Genomic DNA, 16,667 nt, shown 5'->3' on the forward strand with positions numbered 1-16,667 from the left:
ATCGCGAGGCTGCGGATCGCGAGGCTGCGGATCGCGAGGGGGGCGGTTGACGGTTTTTCCAGCGCTCACCGTGTTCTCCTCGTCCATCGCTCGCGCGTCCCTTCGGTCGTCGCTGACAACAGCGACCCGGAGCTCGTTCCCCGCGCACGCGGTGCGCCCGTTAAACCGGGCCGGTGGACGCTCGCGCTCAGGGCTCTCCGCTGCCCGATGTCGCAGTGAAATATTACCAGCTGCCTTTCCTCCTGAAGGTTTACGGTGTTATCGTTTTGCCACGTTTACTCTTTGCTGCTGAAATGTTTTAATGCGTCTTTAACAATGTGATTCTGGTGAATCGTAGGATTTTATCGGTCGTGCATTCCAGCAGCTCTTGTAGAAGGTTAAATTATTTAAATGTAACGATTAACGATCAGATAAATTGAAAACAAAAGTTAAATTGGTGTACGACACCGACACGAACAAAGGGTTAAGGTCCAGATGGGTTGTCAGAGCAACCCACTGCAAAAAAACAGCGAACATCTGCAAACCCTTTGTTCGGAAATCCCGATTATCCACCCGGTTTCGACATCCTACCGTGTTAAACCATATACTGGCCGTAATTTTGTGGGCTCCCTAAAATAGTAAGTTCAACATATCAAAACATTCTTATCCGAATTCTCTGATTTATCCAACTGCACACTAAACGATCACACATGAATGTTGTAAACGTCTGGAAACTGAACTTTAGATTTATTGTCACATGTAGTTTACTGAGGTACAGCAAAAAGCTTTGTTTTACATCCTATCAGGAAGTAGAGGCTTGAGCTGCTTTCTTGGCTGTCACATTTGGTCCATCACAGGTAATTGGTAATATTAATACCAAGGAACTTAAAGCTCTCAACCATTTCCATCATTGATGCTAATTGGGGCATGCAATCGATCATGTTTCCTGAAGCATACGCCTTCTTAACCACCCGAAGAAACAAAGCACCAAGTACAGATCATCTGTGGACATTTCGGAACTACCTCAACAACATCATTCAATTGATCCATTCAATACAGAAACAATAATGCCTTCTTTGATTGGAGCATATTGCACCTTTATAAAACTAGGCCGCATTTGGAGTATTGCGTGCAGTTTTGGTCATCTCTTTACAAGAGAGATTGTTTTCCCTGAAGCGTCGAAGGCTGAATTGAGACCTGATGGAAGTTTCTAAAATCCCGGAAGTTTAAAAAATCTAAAATAGGTGGTGGAAGGTATAATTTTTGAAGATATAATGGAAAAAAATAACAATAGTTGGAATGTTTAAAATTAATTAAGGAGAACCAGTGATTTTTTTGATAAAGTAACAGAGGGTTAATGAAGAGCAAGCAGTGATTGTTGTCAGTATGGATTTTCAGAAAATGACTAAGTTTCACATATATAGTTGGCTAACAAAATTGAGACTTCTCAGATAGTTGCACCAGGTTGGATACGGCTATTTTTCAGGACTGTGGACAGTGGTGTTTGAATACAGATTACATTCAAAATTTGAGAATGGTACCAAAGCAGAAGTGTGACAAATAGCAAGGCAGATATAGATAAGATAATATAGATAAGTCTATCGTGATACATATTGGAAGGAAATAAACAATTTTGACAATAGTTTGAAAGTGTGCAGGAATGGAGTGAACTGGGATTCATCTGAATTGATCTTTGAAAGTGGCAGGATAGAGTCAAGTGAGTCAAGAGTGTTTTATTGTCATGTGTCCCAGATAGAACAATGAAATTCTTACTTGCTGCAGCACAACAGAATATGTAAACATAGTACACTGTAAACAATATGATAAACGAGAGAGAGAAAAAAAAAGTTCAGTGTGTATATATACACATACCCACAAGTACACACACACATATCTATATAATTAAAAGTCTCATCTTGACCACTTCCTGTTTGCACTGTGCTTTGATTTTAGAAAAAACGCTACCACATATTGCTGTGATTTTTTGGCCATCTTATGCAGAGTCCTCCTCCGCTGCACAGGCCCCGAGAATTTTTCCCATCGATGAAAATAAAAGACTTATTAGAGTTTTAAAAATCTTGAGATTCTCTCTCCTATCAATCACCGCCACGAAGGCCATGCCCCTTCCGGTGGGAGGGGGGAGGAACTATAAAACCCGGAAGTGTGGGCGTGGCTCAGTCTGTCTGCAAGATGGCGAGGGAGAGGTCACGACTCTCTGTCTGAGCTGGGAAACTACAGAACACTGTGAGCATGTAATGTACTTGAATAAATGATTTGTTAACCCTTAATGAAAATGAAATGAGTTGTTTGGCCTGCCTTGTGCTTGAAACTGCAATGAAATTGGAAATGAAATGAAATGAGTTGTTTGGCCTGCCTGAAACCACTAATTTCGGCCCACAAGCCTCCTATTAACCAAGAAACCAGTCCCTTTTGCCCAAAATGCCCGTATTAGCCCAGGAGGAGCATTTTGGCCCAAACTACCAGGCCAGGAAAAGTCCAGAAAAAGTGCTTTTCACTGAGATTTCACTCAGTTTTTTTTTTTTTAAGAGCCCCTTCGGCCCATCAGGCCTGTACTAGCCCAGGAGTCCCTTCGGCACATCAGTAAGTATACCCCAGTATTTTTCTCCCTCCCTTCATTGGCTCCCTGTGAGATCCAGGCCGGGATAGACATTCCTCCTTCATTGCTGTCATCTGCAAAAAAAGATGAAAAATGCCTAAACTTGATTCTCCACCCTCTCCCCTTCTCTCAGACAGAGTCACCTGTTTTCGGCAGAATTTCTGGCAGTTTCTGACCTGGCTGCCCACCAGGCCTGAGTGACTGAGCTGCCAGCCCACAAGGCCTGAGTGACTGAGCTGCCAGCCCACAAGGCCTGAGTGACTGAGCTGCCAGCCCACCAGGCCTGAGTGACTGAGCTGCCAGCCCACCAGGCCTGAGTGACTGAGCTGCCAGCCCACCAGGCCTGAATGTCTGAGCTGCCAATCCAAGAATCCATATAACCATATAACAATTACAGCACGGAAACAGGCCATCTTGACCCTTCTAGTCCGTGCCGAACACATAATCTCCCCTAGTCCCATATACCTGCGCTCAGACCATAACCCTCCATTCCTTTCCCATCCATATAACTATCCATGGCAGCTCAGACACTCAGACCCACAATGTCCATACTAGTCCTCTGGAAACCAGTTCCTTCGGCCCACAACACCCATACTAGTGCCCCAGAAAGCCCACCCTCCCACTGGCCAGCAATATTGGAATTGGTGGAGAGGCGGAATATTGCGTTGGGGGAAACAGCCCTCCCGTGTGAACATGGGACCCAACGGGTCCCACTTAGTCTAGTATATTTGAGGTTGTTGTGTTTAATAGCCTGATAGCTGCAGGGAAGAAGCTGTTCCTGAACCTGGACGTTAGTTTTCAGGCTACTGTACCTTCTTCCCGATGGCAGGGGTGAAATGAGTGTGTGGCCAGGATGGTGTAGGTCTCTGATGATGCTAGCAGCCTTTTTGAGGCAGCGTCTCCGATAAATCCTTTCGATTGTGGAGATGTCAGAGCCATAATTATTGAGAGAATAATTATAAAAGCACATGCTCTCTGGGGGTTTATAAATAGTGGCAGTGTGCACCAAATCAGAAAGTTATGATGAACCTGCAATACATCTACAATATTATGTCCAATGTTGGTCACTTAGAAATAAAATAAGATTCTTGAAGTCCCTGAAAGGCTGCAGAGGGAATGTAACAGTAATTTGAGGAATGAAGGTTGTGAGCCATAAGAAATAGAGAGGAGAGTTAGTGGAGGTGTACAAAACTATGTGATGGTTTAGATAATGCAAAGACTGAGTAACTAACCTCATAAGCTGTTTGTACGAGGACTGTGATCACAGATTCAAGGTTTTGAGCAACAGCTCCAGGATGAAATGTGCAAAATATTTTATTTTTGCACAGTGAGTGGCAATGACCTGGAACACTTTGTACAGGGATGGTGGTCAGAGAAGTTCAATGATCACAAAAGCAAATTAAATAGGCACTTGAGAATAAATTAACCTATTTGATCCCTAATGAAACTATCCACAAGAACAGAGCAGAGGAATGTATGCTCTGTTGAGTCTGAAGAAAGGTCCCAACCCAAAATGTCCTTCAGACATATTGAGATTCAGATTCAACTTTAATTGTCATTGTCAGTGTACAGTACAGAGACAACGAAATGCAGTTAGCATCTCCCTGGAAGAGCGACATAGATAGGTAGGGGAATTGTCACTATTTCTCCAATTCTTGGGAGACACGGGCGTCATGATGTGCCCGCGCCGCCGCCATTTTGATTTATTGCCTGAACCGCTGAGTTACTCCAGCACTTTGTGTCTATCTCAGGGGAATGTCATTAACTGGTTTTGTCCAAGTAAAGCCAGCAGAAGTTTGATGGGTCGAATGTCCTCTTACTGCACCAAAATGGTTGTTAAAATAAGGGGGAATGATTGAAAAGAATTAGAGAAGATAAGTGGAAAGATCTAATCAATGATGACACCATGGCCCATATAAAGTGATTCAATTTTAAGGAAGGAGTGAGTCAACCTGGGCTCCTCTGGTATACATTCCATAGACATGTTTTGGCATGTGAAAGAAGGTGAAAATTTGTTTTAGATCGACAATGATTCACAAAGATTATCTGGACTGAACATCTCAAAAGTTAACTTCTCAAATGCTGCCTTTCCCGCTGAGTTACTCCAGGATTTTGTTTCTATCTCAAAGGTTAAGTTTTTTGCCTTCAATACTCTTGAAGATCTTTTAAACCTTTTGACTTTTCAGGGCTATTGGCCATTTGAGCCAGCTCAGCCATTTAGCTGAGCTGGCCATAGCCTCAGCCTTACATTCAGGCCTGTTCCTCATAACCTTTTGACTGCTTTGTAGACCAAAAATCTATGTCGACCTCGAATAATCAATAATAGGGCTGTCATAGCTCTCAAGGATATACAATAATGATTCATGATTGTAAGAGGGAAGAAATTGATTTATAAATCGGAAGGTGTGGTATTGTGCAAGATACAAGCATATCACCTCAAAAATGTTTCCTAAAAGGAATGCATTAAAAAAATATTTTGAGTTAAAACATGTATTTCCATTTCTGATTTTGTCATTTTTATGTTGTGCTCATGTGTGTACCACCAATCTTTTTTTAATTTAGTTTGGAGTTTCAGGCCCTTCGGCCCACAGAGTTCGCACCGACCAGCGATCCCCGCACACTAACACTATCCCACACATACTAGGGACAATTTACATTTATACCAAGGCAATTAACCTGCAAACCTGTACATCTTTAGAGTGTGGGAGGAAACCAAAGATCTCGGAGAAAATCCATGCAGGTCACAGGGTGAATATAAAACTCCGTACAGCCAAGCACCTGTTGTTGGGATCAAACCTGGCACTGTAAGGCAGTAGCTTTACCGCCACGCACCGTGCTGCTGCAATATTACTGGCTGATCTGAATGTAATCAGGTGGTATTCAGTGACAATGATTGAAGCAGGATTGTGGATCGATGAGACAGCCAAATAGGTGGATCCATGGGTATCGTGGATTACGTTCAAAGGGCTGTGACGTCCTTACTGTAGTTACTGCTCTTTGAGTTATTGCATTTGAGAAGTGATGTGGAACAAAATGAATCCCTTCAGAACAATGAAACACCACCTACTTGAACTGTTCCTTGATTGATCCACCAGGTGGCCATTCGGGAACAATAGAATAAATTGGTGAATCTCACATAGAAACAACGCTGTTAAATCAGCAGGAATATTTGTTACCAGTTGCGTTGGTTTCCTAAGCATATCAGATTTTTGACACGATTCCAGATAGTTATTTGATATGTTTTTAGGTGGGTCTTCTGGCAAGAAAGCAAGTGGGACAGGGTTGTTAAAGCTTCCTAAATAGCATTATCGGAGAAGATATATACATTCACATAATTATTTGTATTGCCAAATAATTAATATGATTTATGACATAATTAAAACAATAAAGTTGCTTTAAACAGAGGACCATGGTAAAGTGTGCCATTAATTCTTCATTCAAGAAACAGTAACATGGAGGATTAACTGGTAATTAAGAAGACAAATGCCTATGATATCCTTTATTGCAAGGGAAATAAAGTCAAAAATGTTGGGAAGTCTTTCCGCATCTTAAACTGGATGAACTCATCAGTTAGTCCACACACTAACTCAGTAAAGGATCCAAGAAAATGTTGAAGTTACATTGCCAGGCAAGACCTTTTAGAATGATCATATAATTGTTAATCATTGCTCTTTCTGTGATTGCAGGTTAAAAGTATAACTTTCCACAGTCCCTGGCAGTGTTAAATGGTTGCACAGCTTTTCTATTTGTCATTAAATAGAGCATTGAGAGTAAGTTTGCCAACGTTGCTTTAATATCTGGCCCAATTTCTAATAATAGAATATCATTGTACATTCATGTATGGCCTCATTTTCTCTCTCCCTCTCTCTTTCCCTTTCTTTTTCTCTATATCTCTTTCTCTATTTTGGAGATGCTATTCAGCCCCCTAAACATCTCCTTCTGCTTAGTCTATATACAAATTGAAGGGCTTTTGCACTTTATTATGACCATTAAGATTTTCATTATTTGTACTGTTTTTCACTGAAAAGGTTATTATTATTTTTTATTTGCAAGAAATTTTGCAGGCACTGCCTTTATCTTCATGGTCATGCCGCATCCTCCGATTCAATAAACCTTGCAATGTCATGCAGTTACTCAATGCCATTGCCTTAATTGTTAAAAACTTATTTCCTCACAGCTAACATAAAGTGTGTGTCCTCCAGCTAAGTACATTGCAAAACATATGCTCTGACACACCAAAAGCACAAGGAGTTAAAACAAGATATATTTATAACAGGCAAATCTTCTTACTGAAGATAGACACAAAATGCTAGAGAGAAGGAATGGGTGACGTTTCGGATCAAGACCCTTCTTTAGAATAGTCAGGGGAAAGGGAAACAAGAGATATAGACGGTGATGTAGAGAGTACCCAGACGCCCCACCTTTGCTCCACCTCCCCCTAGTCGCACAGGGACAGATTCCCCCTTTTCCTTACCTTTCATCCCATCAGCCATCACATACAACATAATCCTCCAACATTTTTGCAACCTACAATGGGATCCCACCACTAGTCACCACTATAGCTACCAATGGACCTTCCTTTATTATCGTTACCTTTTTACATATCTTTCATTCATTTGTTCAACTGTGATGAAGTGCTTTGAGAGGCTGGTCGTGGCCCACATTAAATCCTCACTCCCACCCACCCTGGATCAACATCAGTTTGCATACAGAGCCAACAGGTAAACAGAGGACGCCATCAACATAGCTCTACATTCTGCACTGACTCAGCTGGAGCGCCCCGGCTCATATGTGAGGATGTTGTTTGTAGATTTCAGTTCTGCATTCAATGCCATCATCCCCAGCAGAATGGCGGACAAACTGTTTGACCTGGGTGTAAATGCCAACACATGCAGATGGATCAAGGACTTCTTAACAGATCGCCCACAGACTGTCAGGATGGGGTCCAATCACTCCCCAGTCCTGACGCTCAGCACAGGAGCGCTACATGGTTGTGTGCTAAGTCCTATTCTCTACACAATATACACTCATGACTGCACACCAACACACAGCACAAACCGGATCATTAAGTTTGCAGATGACACGACTGTGGTGGGGCTGATAAATAACAACGACGAATCGGCCTACAGAGATGAAGTCCAAAAACTGACTGTCTGGTGCACTAACAACCTGGTACTCAACTCAACCAAAACAAAAGAACTGGTTATTGACTTCAGGAGGAGGAGAGAGGAACCTGCTCCTCTCTACATCAAAGGAGACATGGTGGAGAGAGTCACTGACTTTAGGTTCCTGGGCACATACATCTCCCAGGACCTCACATGGACAGTGAACACCATCACTCTCGTAAAGAAGTCACAGCAGCGGCTATATTTCCTGAGGACTCTGCGGAGAGCAAATGTCTCACAGCAGCTGCTGCTGTCCTACCGGTGCGCCGTGGAAAGCATCCTCTCCTATGGCATCCTGGTGTGGTTTGCTAGCTGCATTGTGGCTGAAAGGAAGGCACTACAGAGAGTTATTAAAACAGCACAGAGCATCACAAACGCTCAACTACCCTCCCTGGAAGACATTTACAGGGCCTGATGTTTACGTCGGGCCACAAACATCAAACAGGACTCATCCCACCCTGCCAACCACCTTTTCACTCTGCTGCCCTCTGGGAGGCGATACAGGTCTCTGAAGGCCTGCACTTGTAGACTAATTAACAGTTTCTACCCATGTGCCATTAAAGATCTAAACTCAAATAGATAACACTGCGGGCAACACAACACAATTCGTGGTGCAATATAAAATTTGTCTGCTGGAGTGTGCAATATAATGTGCAATATTTTTACTATCTATTCATTTTATTCATTGATCTTGCCGGTAATATGAGAGTTAATGGTTGATTGTGTTTTTGTTCTTTTAAATCTTTTTATCCTGTGCCTTCTATTGTATACCACTGAAGGTGATGCACTGAAATTTCATTGTACAGTTGCTGTGCAATGACAATAAAACGTAGTCTATTCTATTCTATATCTCTCTACATCACCGTCTCTATCTCTCGTTTCCCTTTCCCATGACTTTCAGTCTGAAGAAGGGTCTCAACAAAACATCACCCATTTCTTCTCTCCAGAGATGCTGCCTGTCGTGCAGAGTTACTCCACATAAATTCATAAATAATATATATAATAAATAGCACTAAAAACAGACCTTTAACCCCATCTATGTCCATGCTAACTATTAAGCACCAAACTATATTGGTCTCACTTTCCAGCACTTGGCTTAGCAATTCAAGTGCTGTTCTTGAAATTTTTGAATGTTTTGAGGGTAGACTCTCTTCAAGCAGTGGATTCCAGATTCCAAACACCATAGAAACATAGAAAATAGGTGAAGGAGGAGGCCATTTGGCCCTCATCCTTCTAAACTCCAGTGAATACAAGCCTAGTCTTTTCAATCTTTCCTCATATGACAGTCCCGCCATTCCAGGGATCAATCTTGTGAACCTACACTGCACTGCCTCAATCACAAGGATGTCCTTCCTCAAATTAGGAGACCCAAACTGTACGCAATACTGCAGATGTGGTCTTACCAGAGCCCTATACAACTGCAGAAGAACCTCTCTACTCCTATACTGAAATCCTCTTGTTATGAAGGCCAATATTCCATTAGCTTTCTTCACTGCCTGCTGTACCTGCACGCCAACTTTCAGTGACCGGTGTACAAGGACACCCAGGTCTCGCTGTTCCTCCCCCTTACCTAACCTAACCCCATTGAGATAATAATCTGCCCCCTTGTTTTTGCCACCAAAGTGGATAACCTCACATTTATCTATATTATATTGCATCTGCCACGCATCTGCCCATTCACTCAACCTGTCCAGGTCACCCTGCAACCTCCTAACATCCTCTTCACAGTTCACACTGCCACCCAGCTTTGTGTCATCTGCAAATTTGCTAATGTTGCTCCTAATTCCCTCTTCCAAATCATTAATATATATGGTAAACAGTTGCGGCCCCAACACCGAGCCTGCGGCATTCCACTTGCCACTGCCTGCCATTCTGAAAAGGACCCGTTCACTCCTACTCTTTGCTTCCTGTCTGTCAACCAATTTTTGATCCACGTGAATACCCTACCCCCAATACTATCTAATTTTAATCACCAGTCTCCCGTGCGGGACCTTATCAAATGCTTTCTGAAAGTCTAGATACACTACATCCACTGGCTCCCCTTCATCCATTTTACTTGTCACATCCTCAAAAAATTCCAGAAGATAAGTCAAGCATGATTTTCCTTTCATAAATCGATGCTGACTTGGACTAATCCTTTTACTGCTATCCAAATGCCCTATTATTACCTCTTTAATAATTGACTCCAGCATCTTTCCCACCACGGAAGTCAGGCTAACTGGTCTGTAATTCCCCGTTTTCTCTCTCGCTCCCTTCTTGAAAAGTGGGATAACATTAGCTATCCTCCAATCCACAGGAACTGACCCTTTAATTGGACTTTATCTTGCACTAAATAAAATACCCTTTACCCTGTATCTGTACGCTGTGGACAGCTTGATTGTAATTATGCATAGTGTTGTGTATTTGGTGCTTGGAACTGACTTTAAATAACACTCAGACACGGGAGTAAAACTAACAAACTTCTTTTTTCCAGGACGCCACCTTGAGTCTCCCCTGCGCATGCGTACCATTGCGCAAGACATCAAATATGTTAATTACATTACATACCTAACACTCCTCCCCCTTTAAGTTGGAGGCAGGTAACACCATTTCTATTACATACACAGCACTCCTCCCCTTTTAACTCAATTTCACCTTCAAGGTATATGCTCTTCACCTAACATATAATTGATTAATGCACTGTTGAAAATTTGTATTATTACAGTCATCTTACAATACATCCTCATAACTGTAATAATCATATCTAAACCACGGTATATGCTCTTGACCTAAAATATCATTGATTAATAAACGGTTGCAAAATTGTATTACTACAGTCATCTTACAATACATCCTCATAACTGTAATAATCATATCTAAACTTAGCACTTATACTTTTTTAATTCCACTCATCTTCCTTAAACAAAATACATTATCCCTTGCTTTATGTGTTATCCTTTTCCGTTCCCTTATGTGTAAATTGCGCACTCTTTCTAATCGCTCTAGCTCTGCCTGTATCTCTGCCTCCTGCCTTTTTAAATGTCCTAATCTAATTTTGCAGATTTCTTCCTGTTCCTGTTCATTATTTGTAGGCGGCATCTGACACATGGCTGCAGGTTTTCGTTTTGCTAGCAGCTTCCTTTGTCGCTCAATTTCGCGCTGCGTATTTATCTGCTCTTGCTGTTTAATGAGATTCTGTAATGCATAACCATTTGTCCATTGCTCAGTGAAGGAGGCTACATGCTGAACTGTAGTGAACTGTCCTAGCCACAATCGGTCCTGCATACTTTTGTCTCGACCGGCAAGCCTCTCTTCTTTAGACTTTTCTATTTGCAGCTTTTTACTCATTGTCACATATTTATTTAACTGTTCTTTGTATAGTTTAAGCCTTTTCTGTTGTTCATCCATTTGTCTTCTTAAGTCACATTTCTGGTTCTTCATCAAGAAGTAGGATCTATATTCTTTGTAATACAACAGTGGCTTTGATTTGTGCTCTGTATAGTTTTCTTGCTTTATAAGCAAGGTAGTGATACTGCACTACAATTGCTGTATAATTCAGTTTGAGGAAGTCTTTCCTATATCGTTTAAGCCTTTTGTATCGTTTAAGCCTTTTCTGTTGTGCATCTATTTGCCTTCTTAAGTCTTTCCTATACCAACTCATATGGAGTACTGACTGAACTTTTACAGTAGCCTCGTTTGCTTAACCCACTGCCTAACCACCATACCCTTGTAGGCAGCCTGAATGGTAATGGTTGCATATCTTATTAACTGATATTGCACTAACTGGGAATGCCCTAGTTTGCATGCTTTGTACCATCTCTGGATCGAAATGACTGCTTATCGCATAGCTCTGTAGTGTACCCTTGATCGGTACCCACGGAATGAAGCTTGCAGAGTGACTACAGCCACCTTTTGCATCAAGAAATGTTTTCTTGCAATGCACATCATTAAGAATGACATAATATGGCGTGCTGCCTCGATTTTATCAACCAATTCTCTGGCTTTAATCCCACGGTAGAAGGCCTGAATACAAACCACTGCTTTTCTCAAACTATTATAATGTCTCACGTGGACATCTCTTATCTGGCAAGCTCTGTATAATTGCTGTACCGCAGTGGCAGACCAGCGTAGTTTCTTGAAACACTGACGGTGTTTATGCATCTGATAATAAGCCTGTATGACCTTGGCAGATTTGTGCATGCACCGTAATTGCTTTCGAACAACCATTCCTCGGTAGGCAGCCTGAATCAGCACAATGCTACTGCGTATCTTCACATAAGTTTTGCGATCAGTTTTCCTTTGAAGGTGTGCCCTATAATGGGTTTGTACTATTATAGCTGCCAATCTCTTTGCCCTGTATGGACGGTATATACTGTGCCTTCTAAATGCTGCTTGTATTACTGTTGCTGCCTTCTGTCTGTCCCGGATATCTCTCTTTACCTTCATACCCCTGAATGCAGCTTGAATAGTTAGGGTTGCCCTCTGGATGGCAATGTCCCTTTGCATTTGACTTTTGTCACTTTGCACTTGACTTATGTCCCTTTGCACTTGACTTTTGTCCCTTTGCACTTGACTTTTGTCACTTTGCACTGGACTTTTGTCGTTTGAGGGACTCCCTGCCCTCTTTAGTTCAGGCTCCTGGTCTCTGGATGCCCTTGGAGGTTTTGGCGAGAAATGAGCCATTAATGCCTCCTTACATTCCTCGTATGTTTTATCCGTGGGCTTTGCTGGCCGCAGCAACGGACGTAAGGTGTGATAACCCTCTCTTCCTAAGCCTAATATGAACCATGCTCTCTTCTTCTCCTCTGCAGTGATATCATTGGAAATGAAAGAAGCCTCCAAGACTTCAGTCCATTTCTCAAAATTACACCCAGAATCTAACTGGGGCAACTTTCTTCCAATTTGAAAAGCCATGCTACCCTGTTGCTATTCAGGAGCACTATATTCTGTTCTCTCACTGTGTTTTCTGCCCTGGACTTAATCCTTTTACATTCTAAGAAATTATCCAGCCTCATTATCCATATTCTTATAATAATAGATTTATACTAATAAACCAACATTTTATGTTAATAGCCAACTAGAACATTTTAAACCATATTCCAACTATGCACACAGATTTACTATTAATAACAGTGAACAATGCATTATATTCAAACAGTCCTGCTTTTACTGTGAAGGAATAGTGAACAATGCATTACATTCAAACAGTCCCGCTTTTACTATGAAGGAATTCACCGGTCCGGCTTGTCTGCCTATGGACTCCGGTGACTCCGCAACCCCTCGGTCTGTCCCCACCGTTACTGTTGCTGCTGGCCTCACCGGACCTCGCCGTTGCTGCCGCTAGCTCCACCGGGCCTCCACTGGCCTAGCCGTGGCTGGCCTAGCCGTTGCTGTTGCTGGCCTCTTCGGGCCCCCGCTGTCTCGCTGACTTGCCTGCTTGTTGTCACCGGCTCCCGCTGCTCCGCCGACTTGCCTGCCTGCTGGCCCCCCGCTGCTCCGCTCGTTGCTAGCTCCATGGCCTGGCCTAGCTGTTGCTCCGCCCGTCGCTAGCTCCACGGCCTGGCCTAGCTGCTGCTGGCCCCCGCTGCTCCGCCCGTCGGGACTGTGCCCTGCGGCGGGGGCTGGCGAAGTGCTGTGTCCCGCTTCTCCCGCGGTCGAGTCCGCTTCTCTCGCGGTCAGACCCTCTCTTCGATCGGCCGGTCCGCTTCTCTCACGCGACACGATCCGCTTTTCTCGAGGCCGGACTTTCTCTCACGTCCGGACTGACTCCGCTCGCGTCCATCTCCCGCGACCGGGCTTTCTTCCGCTCACGGCTGTCTCTCGCGACCGGGCTTTCTCTGCTTGTGGCCGGGCTTTCTCCGCTCATGGCCGTCACCCGTGGCCAGGTTTTTTCTCACGAACGGGCTGACTCTGCTCCCGGCCGGGCTTAAGACTCGGCTATCGTCGGTGGCTTCGCCGGACCAGTCCGTGGCCTACGCGGTACCAGGCCCCCACCCGACGTCGGTGGCGGCTACTTGGGCTGGCCGTGGGCTACACGGTCCTCTTTCGTCGGTGGCTTCGCCGGACCTGTCCATAGCCTACACGGTACTAGGCCCTCATCCGACGTCAGTGGCGGCTACTGGGGCTGGCCGTGAGCTGCACGGCGCTGGAACTCACCTGCTGCTTGGGCCTGGCTGTGGGCTGCACAGCCTTGGAAAACATTCCCGGTAAGTTGACACCATAGCTTCTAGCTTCCAGCTGCGCTCTTCGGTGACACTCACTGCCCCACTTGTCTTCCTTGCGCTCTTGCTTCCCGTTCCGACCTTTCTTTTCTTTGGCGCCAATTTAAAACCATTTGGCGCCAAATCTTTTTCCTTGGGGCCGTTCCACTTTGTCTCCAAATACAACCTCTTCTTTAACTTTTTTTTCTTTTTTCTTGACAGTCCTTTTCTTTTCTGTTCTTTTATCCTCGTCGCCAATTGTTGTGTATTTGGTGCTTGGAACCGACTTTAAATAACACTCGGACATGGAAGTAAAACTAACAAGCTTCTTTATTCCAGGACGCCACCTTGACTCTCCCCTGCGCATGCGTACCATTGCGCAAGACATCAAATATGTTAATTACATTACATACCTAACACATAGTCTTTTCGTTGACTGGATAGCATGCAACTAAAAAGCTTTTCACTGTACCTCGGTGCACTTGCTAATGAACTAAACTAAACCCTCTGAGTGAAATATAGTCTTCTTCAGATCGCCTCTAAACATCCTGCCCCTAACCTTACACCCATTCTCTATGGTTTTATATACCATTGTTACAGAGGAAAGTTTTTTATTACCCACTCTATCTTTGCCCCAAATAAATTTCTACACTGCTATCAGCTCCTTCCCACCCTCCAGCCTACTCCGTTCGAAGGAGAATGAGACCAACTAATCTTGTCTCTCTTCATAACTGGAACAGTCCATCCTAGCAATATCCTAGTGAATATCCTCTCACCTTGTGTTCACATTCTTTTATTTTGTGTGTGATCAGAACTGCATTCAGTACTCCAGCCATGACATGAGCAATGATTTATAAAGTTGTTTCACAAATCCCATATATTCCATGTCCCAGTTCAAAAAGGGAAGTATCCCATATGCTTTTTTCCACATTTTCTATCTGTGCTACCATCTTCAGGGATCCTTGTACACCAAGGTCCCTCTGTTCATCAGTACTTCCTAGGCCTTACCATTCATTATTAGTCCTCCCAATCTGCGATTACTCTCCCCCTCTAACCAATTCATCAATATTGTCCCATAGCCAAGACTACTCTTCTCATCATAAATAATGCCACAATATTTCATGGCACCGGGGGTGGAGATGGAGAGATGTGACCGGTGGTGATAACACCTTGAAGGTGGCATCAATATTGGGAAATATCGGTTAGATGTGGAGGCTGGTGGGGGAATGGTAAGGACCAGGGGAACTTTATCCTTGTTCCGTCTGGGGAGAAGAGGACATGAACCTTTGTCTCACCTGGAAGGAGTACTGGAGTCTCTGGATGGATGTGAGGGAGGAATTATAAGGGCAGGTGTTACAACTCCAGTCTGACTGCATTCCCTAAGATTAGGTCCTGTAGCACTCCTTCTCCAATTGGTCTATCTATGCACTGGCTCGGAAAGCTCACCTGCACACATTTTAAAGTTTACCTCCAAGTCTTTCACATTGAATGGTGGCCACAGTGGTGCAACTGATCGAACTGCTGCTTCACAATGACAGAGACCTGGGTTCGATCATGACCTCAGGATGTTGGCTGTGTGGAATTTGCATGTTCTCCCTGTGTCTGCATGCCTCCGGATGCCATGCTTGGTGGCTAAGCCAAACCAAATTGGGGTTATTGGAGATAATAATATTCTATAACTAAAATCTATTACTCTTCCACGTATCCGTGATTTGCCTACAGACCTACACCACTGTCTGCTGCTGTTAGTAGACCTAGCAAATTCACCTTCCCACCTGTCAACCTTGCCTGACAGAGATAGGGGGACGAGGAGGTGGTTAAAATGTTCAGCCTTTTTTGAAATTCCCGTCCATGACCAGCGCAGGAGTTAAGTCAGTGATACGTTTAGTGTTGGAGCATCTGAGAGAAGATCTGTGGGCAGGAGAGGTGGAGTCGGTCAACAGTCCTCACAACGGAACCCACATAAATCCCTGCAAATAAGAGTGTCACAGTGTGCTTCAGGTAATAATGAAGATAAACAATTACAGTTCTGCCTGAATAAATACATTTGTGCACAATTTAAAATGCGGCACAAGCTGCTTGGCGTGGGTGTGAGTGGGCAATTTAGCCCACACTGTAATCACAGAGGACATATATACCACATTAACAAGCCTCAAGCAAACATTAAGAGGTAAAATAATTTCCTACATTGGGTTTGTGGAACAGACCGCAACAAAAGCAACTAATGGCACTAAATACATTTTTTTAAGCAATTACTGGATAAACATTTGAAGTGTTGAGAATAAGTTGGGAAAGGGGCATTCCTTAGGAAGAACTGAGTTATAACACCTCAGGTGCAGATCCTTTTTTTAAAAAATATCGGCATCTTTCTTGTCAACTGAACCACGACAATACCCCTACCCTGGGAAAATTCTCAGGAGCATTAATAGAAGGGTGCTCAAAGAGGTAAACAAATCTCACTGCCAAGGAAGGTCCATTAAAATCAACCCCTAAGCTTTATTGCAAATTGGCACACACCAATTTACTTTTTAGCTCACTCTTGTAAGCATTCCAAATTTACAGAAATCTTCATGCTGGGTTGGAGATAAGTAATGTGATTAACCTATTGCCTGGCAATAAGCAGCTTCTACTTAACCTACCAAATCATTGCTCTAGTAGGGATCAGCATGGATTATAACCATATAACAATTACAGCACGGAAACAGGCCATCTCGACCCCTCTAGTCC

The 16,667-nt window shown here is 43.5% G+C and overlaps 1 protein-coding gene across 1 annotated transcript in view; it reads right to left on the minus strand.

The window, feature by feature from the left end:
• The window catches only part of taf1b (TATA-box binding protein associated factor, RNA polymerase I subunit B), a 62,510-nt gene extending 61,809 nt beyond the window's left edge, over positions 1-701 (minus strand). The window contains exon 1 of the mRNA XM_033021609.1: positions 70-701. Within this exon, the coding sequence (XP_032877500.1) occupies positions 70-87 (18 nt within the window). The 5' untranslated portion in view covers positions 88-701. The remainder of the gene's footprint in view (positions 1-69) is intronic.
• Between the last annotated feature and the right edge of the window lie 15,966 nt (positions 702-16,667).

This window comes from Amblyraja radiata, chromosome 5 (genome assembly GCF_010909765.2).
Source record: "Amblyraja radiata isolate CabotCenter1 chromosome 5, sAmbRad1.1.pri, whole genome shotgun sequence".
NCBI lineage: Eukaryota > Metazoa > Chordata > Chondrichthyes > Rajiformes > Rajidae > Amblyraja > Amblyraja radiata.